The sequence below is a fragment of the Chiloscyllium plagiosum genome, unplaced genomic scaffold, assembly GCF_037043375.1.
Source record: "Chiloscyllium plagiosum isolate Xiang-an unplaced genomic scaffold, Cpla_swu_hap1 HiC_scaffold_26, whole genome shotgun sequence".
NCBI classification, from domain to species: Eukaryota; Metazoa; Chordata; class Chondrichthyes; order Orectolobiformes; family Hemiscylliidae; genus Chiloscyllium; species Chiloscyllium plagiosum.
This window is the reverse complement of record NW_028270164.1, coordinates 51,555,292-51,568,559: the sequence shown is the minus strand read 5'-3', so window position 1 is coordinate 51,568,559 and position 13,268 is coordinate 51,555,292. Positions and strand designations below refer to the sequence as shown.

The following is a 13,268-nucleotide window of genomic DNA, read 5'->3' as shown; positions in this document are numbered from 1 at the left end:
AATGTTCAGCAGGAGGAATTGCCCAGCCCAAATTAAAAGAGACAGCAAGTGAGTCAGGAAGACAAAGACATTATAGACCAGTTAAGGCACAGGGGAGTTTGGCAACGTTTGTTTGTGGGGAACTTCAAAGTGCATGGTAAAATAAAGTCAGCAGAGTTTCGCCAAGGGAAGATCATGCCTGACAAATCTATTAGAATTCTTTGAGGGAGTAATGAGCAAGTTAGGCAAAGGAGTGCTAGTGGACACGATGTATTTGGATTTCTAGATGGCTTTTGCTGCATAGGAGACTGCTAAATAAGATAAGGTCCCATGTTATTAGGGGCAAGGATAGAGAATTGACTGACTGGCAGAAAGAAGAGGATAAGGGAGTCTTTTTCAGGATGACAGCCGGTGACTAGTGGAGTTCTGCAAATGTCAGTGTTGGGACCACAACTATTCATATTAAACATTAATGATCATGACAAAGGAACTGTCAGCATTGTTGCTTAGTTTGAAGATGACACAAAGATAGGTGGAGGATCAGGTAATATAGAGGCAGAGAGGCTGTAGAGGAACTTAGACAGGCTAGGAGAGTAGGCACAGAAGTGGCAGATGGAACACAGTGTGGAAAAGTGTGCGGTTATGCACTTTGGTAGGAACATTATTTTCTAAACGTGAAAAGGCTTCAGAAATCTGAAGCACAAAGCAAGTTTGGAGTCCTAGTTTAGGATTCTCTTAAGATTAAGACTGCATGATCAGTTGGCAGTTCGGAAGGCTAATGCAATGTTGGCATTTATTTTGAGAGGGCTCTAGTGTAAGAGCAAGGATTTACTTCTGGAAAAGGTTTCGGTCAGACAACATTTGGAATATTGCAAACAGTTTTGTTCCCATATCTAAGGAATGATATGCTGGTATTAGAGGGGATCCAGAGAAGGTTCATAAAAGTGATCCTGGGAATGAAGGAGGGATCATATGGAGGAGTGGTTAATGACTCTGGGTCTGTACTTAATTGAGTTTAGTAGGATGAGAAGGATCTCATTGAAACTTTCAGTATACGGAGATGCCTGAATAGACTGGACATACCTCTTGCAAACATGCCATCCCATATTCCCAATTCCTCCGCCTCCGCCGTATCTGCTCCCAGAAGGACCAATTCCACCACAGAACACACCGGATGGCCTCCTTTAGAGACCGCAATTTCCCTTCCCACGTGGTTAAAGATGCCCTCCAGTGCATCTCGTCCACATCCTGCACCTCTGCCCTCAGACCCCACCCCTCCAACCGTAACAAGGACAGAACGTCCCTGGTGCTCACCTTCCACCCTACCAACCTTCGCATAAACCAATTCATTCACCGACATTTCCGTCACCTCTAAACAGACCCCACCACCAGGAATATATTTCCCTCCCCACCCCTTTCCGCCTTCCGCAAAGACCATTCCCTCCGTGACTACCTGGTCAGGTCCACGCCCCCCTACAACCCACCCTCCCATCCTGGCACTTTCCCCTGCCACCGCAGGAACTGTAAAACCTGCGCCTACACCTCCTCCCTCACCTCTATCCAAGGCCCTAAAGGAGCCTTCCACATCCATCAAAGTTTTACCTGCACATCCACCAATATCATTTATTGTATCCGTTGCTCCTGATGCGGTCTCCTCTACATTGGGGAGACTGGGCGGCTCCTAGCAGAGTGCTTTAGGGAACATCTCCGGAACACCCGCACGAATCAACCACACTGCCCCGTGGCCCAACATTTCAACTCCCCCTCCCACTCTGCTGAGGACATGGAGGTCCTGGGCCTCCTTCACCGCTGCTCCTTCACCACCAGACGCCTGGAGGAAGAACGCCTCATCTTCCGCCTCGGAACACTTCAACCCCAGGGCATCAATGTGGACTTCAACAGTTTCCCCATTTCCCCTTCCCCCACCTCACCCTAGTTCCAAACTTCCAGCTCAGCACTGTCCCCATGACTTGTCCGGACTTGTCCTACCTGCCTATCTTCTTTTCCACCTATCCACTCCACCCTGTCCATCACCTTCATCCCCTCCCCCACTCATCCATTGCATTCTATGTTACTTTCTCCCCACCCCCACCCTCCTCTAGCTTATCTCTCCACGCTTCAGGCTCACTGCCTTTATTCCTGATGAAGGGCTTTTGCCCGAAATGTCGATTTCGAAGCTCCTCGGATGCTGCCTGAACTGCTGCGCTCTTCCAGCACACTAATCCAGAATCTGGTTTCCAGCATCTGCAGTCATTGTTTTTATCTCATAGGAGAAGATGTTTTCAATAGTAGGAGATATGAGTACCCAAGGACACAGCCTCTGAGTGAAGGGATGGCTGCTTATAACTGAGATGAAAAGGAATTTCTTCACATAGAGGATGGTGAATCTTTGGAACTTTCTGCCACAGAGGGCAATGGAGACCAAGTCAATGAGAGCCTTTCAGACAGACAGGTTCTTTATTAGTAAAGGGATCAAAAGTTACAGGGAGCAGTCAGGAGAATTTAGAAGAATGAGGTGTGATAACATTAATATATTGAAGATGATAAAAGGTGTGGATAAAACTGACATGGAGCGGATGTTTCTCCTTGTGGGGCATTCTAGGACGAGTGGTCATAGTCTTAGGATAAAAGATAGCAAATTTAAAACAGTTGAGGAGAAACTATTGCTCCCTAAGGGTTGTGAATCTGTAATTCACTACCCCAAATCGCAATGGATGATGGGACAGTGAGTAAATTCAAGGAGGAGCTGGACAGATTTTTAATTGGGAGAAAGTGGGGAGTGCAAATTCTGGAGATCGGAGTCAAGACTGTGGTGCTGGAAAAGCACAACAGATCAGGAAGCATCTGAGGAACAGGAGAATCAACGTTTCGGGCATTAGGAATTGAATTGGTCATGGGTTGAAAGGATATGGAGAGAAGATAGGAACATGGATGTGAGGATAGAATGGCGGAGCAGATTTGGTGGGCCAAATGGCCGATTTCTGCTCCTATATCTTATGAACTTATGAACTTTTATGAACGTTGAGAAACGTATCGGCCATAATTGAAAACTGGAGCAGACTTGATGGGGCTAATGGCCTAATTCTGCTCCTTTACTTTCTGGTTTTATGGTCTTATGTTGTAGTAGCTGGACATCCACAATGATATTAGGAAGGAAATTCCAGGATTTCATTCAGCGACAATATAGTTCCAAGTCAGGATGGAGAGTGTTTTAAAGGGGAACATGTCGGTGATCATTTTCCACACATCTGCTGCCCTTGTCTTTCTAGGTGGAAGAGATCACAAATTGGAAGGTACTTTAGCAAGGAGCTTTGGCAAGTTCCTGAAATGTATACATGATAGAACAGCCACTCTGTGTCAACGGCAGGGTGGTGAGTTTTGAAGATGGTGGATAATGACTGATCTCAAAAGTTTACCTTCATAAGATTTTACTCTACAAGTGACATTTCAGTTCCCCAAATTATTGTTTTCTATTAAGGATACCAATTTAGTCATGAACTGTGTTATAAATTGAAAATATCCCAACTTAGCAGATATGCAGGCAGCAGAGAATCAGGCTTTAGATTTGGAACAGCAGTAAATGAACAATTATACTCCTCAATCTAAGCTCCGTTTTATCAATAATCTACTTTGCAATAAGACACATTTGATCTTTGCCATACTTCAATACCATCCTTAAACTTCAGCATTCCTAAAAGGAGTCTAGAATTTGAAGCTATTGGTCTTGTAGTTATCAGAAGGCTTTAATTCCCAGTTTCCTTTTTGCATTGTTTAAATTCTGTACTACCAAACATTTTAGTGACAACCTTTAATTGTCTTCTCATCTTCAATTTCAGGCCAGCAATCGCAGACACTTTGTATTCAATCTCGTATCTTTACTTGAGCCCAATTGGTACACTGACTGCTTTGGTTGTTGGTCTCATAGTCAGTTTTCTGACAGGTGGGTGCTTCCTCTATGAGTTTCAGGGTTTCATAGGCTGGTGAGATGGTAACAGTATTTTAAAGAGCTATAAAGCAATATTAATTGTGTGCAATAAAAAATAAATCAGCCAACAACATGTTCTCTTACACAGCTCTGTCCAAATATGAGCGACCGACCATCCTGAACAGGAATGCGTTTTGGCATCCTCACTGTGCAGCAGGACCCTACAAAATGAGTTTAGGGATCCATGTTTTGCAGCAAATGCCCATCAGAATGGTTTTGGGGATCCACACTGTGGTTAATCCCTGTGGAAATGAAATTATGGATCCGCACTTTGCACCACATCCCCATGGCAAGGAATTTGGGGACCCATACTTTGCAGCTGTTCCCTCTGGGAATCTGCACTGCAGCTGATCCCTATGGCAATGAGATTGTAGGTTCACACTTAACAGCAGAATCTCTGTAAGAATGAGTTTGGGGATCCATCCTTTGAATTTTCAGCATTTACACACTGTATTGCTGATAAAATCAAGCAAGTGCTCGAGTTGACTCCAGTGGAGTCAAACTGGCTACTGACATCAAGTGAAAAGGTTTATTTCAGCTTGAAACATTAACTTCATTTCTCTCTCCATAGATGATACCAAAGATTTCCAGCATTTTCTAGTTTTATTTCAGACATACAGTATCAGCTGTACTTTGCTTTTGCTGCAGGGTTCTTTTTAATCTTCACAAATTGAAATTGACTGAACCTGAGACATTATTTATGTAAATTTAGTTTACTTTCATTAAAAAAGTCATTATAGCTCAATTCCTGTGGTTATCCTTAAACTTCAAACATTGTGAACGTTTTGTTGTAAGATGACACTGTCTGAAAGACAGAAAGTACCTGGTCAGAGCTTGCCAAAGCTTCCCTTTAGCTGACTGTTACAGTGTGACGGAATGACTCTGCCAGTCTTTTCACGCCCCTAGATAGTTTAATCAAACTGACATCTGGTCTCTAGATATTTTAATCAGCCAGTTCATGTGTTTACACGGGTGTGTGGCACAGGTGGGACAATGAAGCTGGACATTTTGGCCCAGAGACAGGGATACTGTCACTGCCACAAGACTCCTCATTTGGCCTCTACATATTTTCTAATTAAACTGTTCAAAATATGTGACCACACACTTCTGGAGCAAGTGGGACTTGAACCCAGGCTTCTTGGCCTGAGGTAGGGACATTACCACTGCACCACAAGAGCCTTCTAAAGCCTACTGCACATGGTGTTCCCAGGCAGTTTCCCAACCAGGTACTAACCAGACCTGAGTTTGTTTAGCATCCGAGATTAGTCATTTTGAGATTAGTATGGCCATAGGCCGTGTTTGGCCTCCACTAGTGATGGTGATTGTGATCAGCTGTTTGCTGAGAAGAATCAGTCCTGACATCACTCGCATTTCTCCAATCTCAGTAGGTTTTCAGATGTTGTTCTTGTCATGTGATTGATGTGCACTGAATCCACTACTGATTCCCACAGGAGGGAAGAAGAACATGGTGGACAAGAAGCTCCTGATGACTTACAAGGATTCGCTATGCTACAACATCTATGTCAACAGAAGTCTGCGTGCACTGGTACTCGACAATGATTAGCATAAAGGATTGGCTTATTAATCGAAGACAGAGAATTAGGATAAAGGCGTTGTTTCATGATAGCAACCTGTAACTAGTGGAGTAGCACAGGGATCAGTGCTGTGGCTGCAATTATTACAATATATTGTTGTGGTTCTGTTTGCCGAGCTGGGAATTTGTGTTGCAGATGTTTCGTCCCCTGTCTAGGTGACATCCTCAGAGCTTGGGAGCCTCCTGTGAAGCGCTTCTGTGATCTTTCCTCCGGCATTTGTAGTGGCTTGTCTCTGCCGCTTCCGGTTGTCAGTTCCAGCTGTCCGCTGCAGTGACCGGTATATTGGGTTCAGGTCGATGTGCTTATTGATTGAATCTGTGGATGAGTGCCATGCCTCTAGGAATTCCCTGGCTGTTCTTTGTTTGGCTTGTCCTAGAATAGTAGTGTCCCAGTCGAATTCATGTTGCTTGTCATCTGCGTGTGTGGCTACTAAGGGACAGCTGGTTGTGTCGTTTCGTAGCTAGTTTGTGTTCATGGATGTGGATCGTTAGCTGTCTTCCGGTTTGTCCTATATGGTTTTGTGCAGTCCTTGCATGGGCTTGTGTACACTACATTGGTTTTGCTCATGCTGGGTATTGGGTCCTTCGTTCTGGTTAGTTGTTGTCTGAGAGTGGCTGTTGGTTTGTGTGCTGTTAGGAGTCCTAGTGGTCGCAGTAGTCTGGCTGTCAGTTTGGAAATGCTCTTGATGTATGGTGGTGTGGCTAGTCCTTTGGGTTGCGGGATGTCCTCATTCCGTTGTCTTTCCCTTAGGCATCTGTTGATGAAATTGCGCGGGTATCCGTTTTTGGCGAATACATTGTATAGGTGTTCTTCTTCCTCTTTTTGCAGTTCTGATGTACTGCAGTGTGTTCAACCTCAACACCAAGGAGAGGGAAGCACTAAAATCACTAAGAAACGATAAGAACATAATCGTACTACCAGCAGACAAAGGCAGAATGACGGTCATCCTGGACAAAGCAGACTACATCCAAAAAGTGCAACAACTACTTGCAGATACCAACACCTACCAAAAGAGGGAGTTTGACCCCACCCCACAGCTCACCAATAGGATAAACAACACACTGAGGAACCTACAAAACAACGGACAGATAACCAGGTTTGACCTAGAAAGAATGAAAACTGAAAACAACAACACCCCCAGATTCTATGGACTACCTAAAGTGCACAAACCAGACATCCCACTCAGACCCATAGTATCACTACCAGGGACACCATCACACAAACTGGCTAAAGAACTACAGCAGAAACTGAAACACCTGATCAGCGGATCCAGACACTCTATACAATCAACACAGGAATTCTTGGACGTCATCAGAAATATACACATAAACAAGGAAGAAACCATGGGCTCATTTGATGTAACAGCACTGTTCACCTCTATCGACAAAACCCTAGCCAGAGAAACAATAGCCAACCTGCTGGACATACAGAACAGACAATAGGACATTGAACCTATCAACAAAGACTGCATACTCAAACTACTGGACCTGTGCCTCACAACACACTTCACATTCAACAACCAAATATATGAACAAATCAACGGCACACCCATGGGCTTACCCATCTCTGGACTCATAGCAGAAGCAGTAATGCAAAGATTAGAACAAACAGTCTTACCGCAAATTCAACCCAACTCTGGGTCAGATATGTGGATGACACCTTTGTAATAATTAAAAGCACAGAAATAGAGAAAACACACCGGATCATCAACTCCACACTCACAGGAATCCGATTCACAAGAGAGGAAGAAAAGGACAACCAACTCCCATTCCTAGACGTGATGGTACAGAGAACACCAAACGGAGAATTCACCACTAAGGTACACAGGAAAGCCACACACACAGACCAAGTCCTGAACTATGAAAGCAACCACCCCAATACTCACAAACGAAGTTGCATCAAGACACTATTCAAAAGGGCCACAACACACTGCAGCACACCAGAACTGCAAAAAGAGGAAGAGGAACACCTATACAAGGTATTCGCCAAAAACGGATATCCTCACAATTTCATCAACAGATGCCTAAGGGAAAGACAACGGAACGAGGACATGCCGCAACCTAAAGGACTAGCCACACTACCATACATCAAGAACATCTCTGAATTGACATCCAGACTACTGCGACCACTAGGACTTATAACATCACACAAGCCAACAGCCACACTCAGACAACAACTCATCAGAACGAAGAACCCGATACCCAGCATGAGCAAAACTAATGTAGTGTACAAAATCCCATGCAAGGACTGCACAAAACACTATATAGGACAAACAGGAAGACAGCTAACGATCCGCATCCACGAACATCAACTAGCCACGAAACGACACGACCAGCTATCCTTAGTAGCCACACATGCAGACAACAAGCAGCATGAATTTGACTGGGACAACACTACCATTATAGGGCAAGCCAAACAAAGAACAGCCAGGGAATTCCTAGAGGCATGGCACTCATCCACAAACTCCATCAACAAACATATCGACCTGGACCCAATATACCGGCCACTACAGCGGACAACTGAAACTGACAACCGGAAGCGGCAGGGACAGGCCACTATAAATGCCGGAGGAAACACCACAGAAGCGCTTCACAGGAAGCTCCCAAGCACTGAGGATGTCACCTAGACAGGGGACGAAACGTTTGCAACAAAAGCTTCCAGCTCGGCGAACAGAACCACAGCAACGAGCACCCGAGCTACAAATCGTCTCACAAACTTTGAATATAAATGGAGTGGTTACAAAAGGTCAGATGCTAGAAATCCTCTAATACCTTCAAGAAGCTTGACACCATCCAGGGCAAAGTAGCCGGTTTGATTGGCACCATATCCACAAATATCAATGATGCTCAGTGGCAACAGCTTGTACTCTATTATATGTAGAAATTCACCTTCCAAACCCAGGACCACAACCATCTAAGAGGACAAAGGCAGCCAATTCATGGGAACACCACCATTTGCAAGTTTCACTTCAAACCACTCACCATCCAGAAGTGTAAATATATTGCCATTTCTACATTGTTATAGAGTCATAGAGATGTACACTATGGAAACAGACCCTTAGGTCCAACCCAATCCATGCCGACCAGATATCCCAACCCAATCTAGTCCCACCTGCCAGCACCCAGCCCATATCCCTCCAAACCCTTCCTATTTATATACCCATCCAAATGCCTTTTAAATGTTGCAATTGTACCAGCCTCCACCACTTCCTCTGGCAGCTCATTCCATACACGTAACACCTTTTGTGTGAAAAAGTTGCCCTTTACGTCTCTTTAATATCTTTCCCCTCCCACTCTAAACCTATGCCCTCTAGTTCTGGACTCCCCGACCCCAGGGAAAAGACTTTGTTTATTTACCTTATCCATGCCTCTCATCATTTTGTAAACCTGTATAAGGTAACCCCTCAGCCTCCAGCGCTCCAGGGAAAATAGCCCCAACCTGTTCCGCCTCCCCTTTAACTCAGCTTCTCCAACCCTGGCAACATCCTTGTAAATCTTTTCTGAACCCTTTCAAGTTTCACAACATCTTTCTGTTAGGTAGGAGATCAGAATTGCATGCCAGTCCACCCCAGTAGCATTATGTGTCTACCTACAACACATGCATTGCAGTGGGTAAAGTAGACAGCTTATCACCATCATCTTCTCAAGGGCAGCAAGAAACGGGCAATAAATGCTGAAGCAGCCAGAGATACCCATATACGATGAGTAATTTTTTTTTAAAATGTGAAGACCAAGTATGGTTGGATTTTCTTATGAGGACAGGTTGAATAGGTTGGGCTTATATTAATTAGAGTTTTAGAAGAATGAAAGGTGACCTTATTGCAATCTATAAGATTCTTAGGAATTTAGACAGTGTAGATGTGGTGAGATTATTTCCCTTTGTAAATGAGTATGGGATCAGAGGGCATAATTTTACATTAAGGCATCACCCGTTTAAGACAGATGAGGATGAATTTCTTCTCCTGAGTGCAGAGAATCTATGGATTCATTACCATAGAGAGCTGTAGAGGCTGGGTCATTAAATGTATACACATGGTTGAAAACAGTCAGATATTTAATCAGTAAGGGAATCAAGTGTTACGGTAATATGGTGGGAAGGTGGATTTGAGGATTATTAAATCAGCCATGATCTCATAGAACGGCAAAGCAGACTCAGTGGGCTGAGTGACTTACTTCTCCTTCTACATCTTATGGTCTTGAGGATTTATGCATGAGAATGACAATACCGTTTCAACTGTGGTTTGTGCATTGATGTACATTTTGGACCAAATTACAAATTCTCTTGTGTTTAGTGTCACTTGTTTTACGCAACTGTGCCCTATATGATCTGGAATAGGCCTTTACTTCATAGTCTGGAGTGACATTCAGTTGAAGGATTGGGAATGATTACTGTAGATAATTTTCAAACAGTAAGTGAACAGACTAATGAATAGAGTGAATTACTAATCACTTTATAATATTCCCCATAGCAGACTATAACAAGATACTCCATACTGCTGCTGGTGGTGTTTTAAATGCATTTTCAAGCCAAATTCTCTAGCCAGTCCTGTGTTCAAAAAGATTCTCGAAGATTGATATCCTGAGTAAATCTTCCCAGCTATGTAAGTTTCAGTTTGTCCCTTTCTGGCTAAACAGGAACCAGAGAATCTTTGTGCCTGAGTATTGAGCTGCATAACGAGGGGACACAAAGTTTTCCAATTGACACAGTTCAGAATTCTGCAAGTGGCTGAAAACCAATCTCAGTGTTAGTTTTCCAAATTTTCCATAAAAAAAAAAAACAAAGTTAGTGTCCTCCATGAGCAAATCAAATTTCAAGTGGATTATCCACTTTTCAACTACAATCGACCCCAGGTCAGAGATCAACTGTCTTAGGGTGTGAGATACTCGAGGATATTTGGAGAACAGCCATAAGACTGAAAAAGCCTGAGCTTTTCTACCTAGAAATGACCAAAGGATTCTTAATAAGTAATGTATCAATTATGAGAAATTAAGTTATGTTTACTATAGCCAGAACACTGCTCCAAACCAAATCATTTCAATACGACAATATCAACTCTAAGTGACATTCCTTTACCCCATGAGGAGTGTACAACATGTGAAATGAACATTTGGGTGGAAATGTTGGCATGAAATACCTGGAATGTAAAACAGCTGGATATTTGTAATGTCGTAACATTACAATACCTCTGGAACATGTGGAACTTGAAACCAGATCTCATGGCCCAGATGTAGGGTCACTACCACCACCCCATAAGAGCCCTGAACTAAAACTTATATTTCCTTGAGCTTCTATGAAGTGGTCACCAAAACTTCATTGAAAAATCAGTTGTGCTGACATAATGGTTGATCAGTTGAGAGAAGAATCTGAGGAAGTTATTGGCTATACATATTTGCAGGATAGATTCCCATACAGAAAACTAGATGGAACTTTTGTTTCTGAAAGACTGAATTGATGCTGTTTGTGCTGCTTTGACTCTTGATGTTGTTCCTTTAGACATTGTCCCCTCAGGACCAACAAGATACGATTGCTGAGGAGGAGCTGGAAGCAATAGCTGACACAGAAAAGGTCACCCCCACGTTCACTGACCAGGAGCCCACAATCACTGACCAAGAACCCACATCCACTGACCAAGAACCCACATCCACTGACCAAGAGCCCCCAGCCACCGAACAGGAGCCTGATTCTGAGAAAAAGAATGAGGAATCCACAACAGACTTATAGTTAGCTGTAGACTTGCTTTGATTAACGTACAGTGAACAAATCATCAGATTGTGGAGATACTGAACATAATTGCTTAACATCTGTGTAAAATTACCCTGTACATTGTTTCAAAGATTGCTGGACTCGAAATAACATAAACCTATCCCCATCCCACCAATGCTCCTCTTCGCAAAAGGGTGTAAATTGATTAATTTTTCCATTCCACTTCCAGTCAAATCAAACTAACAAAATCTGCTCTGAAGATTTTTTTTACAGTCATGAGCTTTAAGGATTTTAATGGCTGTGTTTTTAAAACTTTTGATGCTAGCTGCACTCTTTGGGTCAATGTCTGCTTCCATAAACACCCCTCATTCTCTTTCTCCAAGTGCAGTGACAAGATCACTAAGGCAAACTGAGAACCTGTGACTGTATTCCAAATTACTGGTTTATGATTTGCAGCTACATTTTTTTTGGAATGGAGGGATTAACCGTAGACTGCTGTTTGCAGATCAAAAAAATTTCACATTCTGAAGTGACTTTAATCAGACTTGTCACAACCTTGTGCAGCTTCTAGCTCTTTGTCTAGCTGTTGCCAGTAGTACTTTGGCTTCACGAGAGTGACTGCTGAGAATGTTTCCCCACGTAATAAATTTAAGGCCCTTGCCTCTCACATTCAGATTCAACATGCTCCTCATCCACCTTGCTCTCCATCCAGATCCACCCTGCTACCCCATACCCATTCCACCCTGCTCCCATTGCAGATCTACTGTGCTCCCATCCAGACTCACCATGCTCCCATCCCAGATCTATTCTGCTCCTATCTAAACCTACTCTGCTCTGTTCTCCACCTAAACTGACCCTGCTCCCTATCCAGACCCATTCTCCCATCCAGACTCACATCACTCCCTACCTATCCTGTTCATCATCCAGAATCACTTTGTTCCCATTCCAGACTCACCCTAGTCCCTATCCACTCTGGTCTCCACTCAGACCCATCGTGCTCCTATCCAAATGCACCATACTCCCTACCCTTCAGATTCTCCATGCAGATCCACCTGCCCCCCCTCCAGACTCATCCTGGTCCCTATTCAGATCCATTGCGCACCACACCCACCCCATTCTCCACTCAGACCCACTGTGCTCCCTATCCTTCCAAAATTTCTACCCAGACCTACCCCGGTCCCTATCCAGACCCATCTGCCTTCCTATCCAGACCCACCCTGCTCTCTACCCACCCTGTTCTCCACCCAGACCTGCCAGGCTTCCCACCTTTCCCTGCTGTTCATCCACTTTTTGTCTTGTTCTGCATCATATCTTATTTGATGTTATGTTGAGTTACAAAACATGTTCAGACTTGTAAAGTGCTTTCTGTCAATTCATAATTGTATTAAAAATACAGCAGTTTGTTTTCACTCTTATGCACGTGCTGTTAGCACACTTATCAGAGGTTGGAATAAGCAATGAGCTTATGAATCCAGTTCACACTTACAGATTAGGTTGATAGGAACTCCAATACACTAGCATGTCATAAATCAGAAAAAGGCTGATCATATTGGATACAGGGTTTGCTTAAGGAATGGTCAAAGTGTGATGAAGAAGTGTGGGCACCAAGCAAGGTGGAGAAAATGAACGAGAAAGGCTTTGGAACAGTGAAGACATTATTGAGAAACAGCCTCTTCAGAATAATCTTGAAGCGAGGTGAAAGTTTACAACATGAAGAATTGTGGGAAGTGGGATCAGAAGGTGATAGAATACTGATGCGAAGGGTAGGGTTTGCAAAAAGCCACAAATAAAGGTGTTGAGGTAGAGATTAAAGGTGCCAGATATTGTTGGAGGGTGTGAGGAAGGAATCAAAAGACTTGAAGGTCCCTGAAATTGTGTTGTTTCCGTCATCCATTTTCTTGTTTCTGTGTAAACCTGGGAAGAACATGTGGGACATTTGCCAGAATTGTTTGATCAACTATAAGAAGCCAATTTGGTTTTCCATTTGTCTCAGTGAATTTGCCAGT

At 43.5% G+C, this 13,268-nt stretch overlaps 1 protein-coding gene across 2 annotated transcripts in view; it reads left to right on the top strand.

The window, feature by feature from the left end:
* The window catches only part of LOC122563315 (sodium-coupled monocarboxylate transporter 1-like), a 108,008-nt gene extending 95,337 nt beyond the window's left edge, over positions 1-12,671 (top strand). For both annotated transcript variants that reach the window (XM_043717035.2, XM_043717034.2), the window contains 3 exons: positions 3,816-3,919; positions 5,416-5,510; positions 11,053-12,671. In XM_043717035.2, the coding sequence (XP_043572970.1) occupies positions 3,816-3,919; positions 5,416-5,510; positions 11,053-11,280 (427 nt within the window). In that variant the 3' untranslated portion in view covers positions 11,281-12,671. The remainder of the gene's footprint in view (positions 1-3,815; positions 3,920-5,415; positions 5,511-11,052) is intronic.
* Positions 12,672-13,268: the final 597 nt, after the last annotated feature.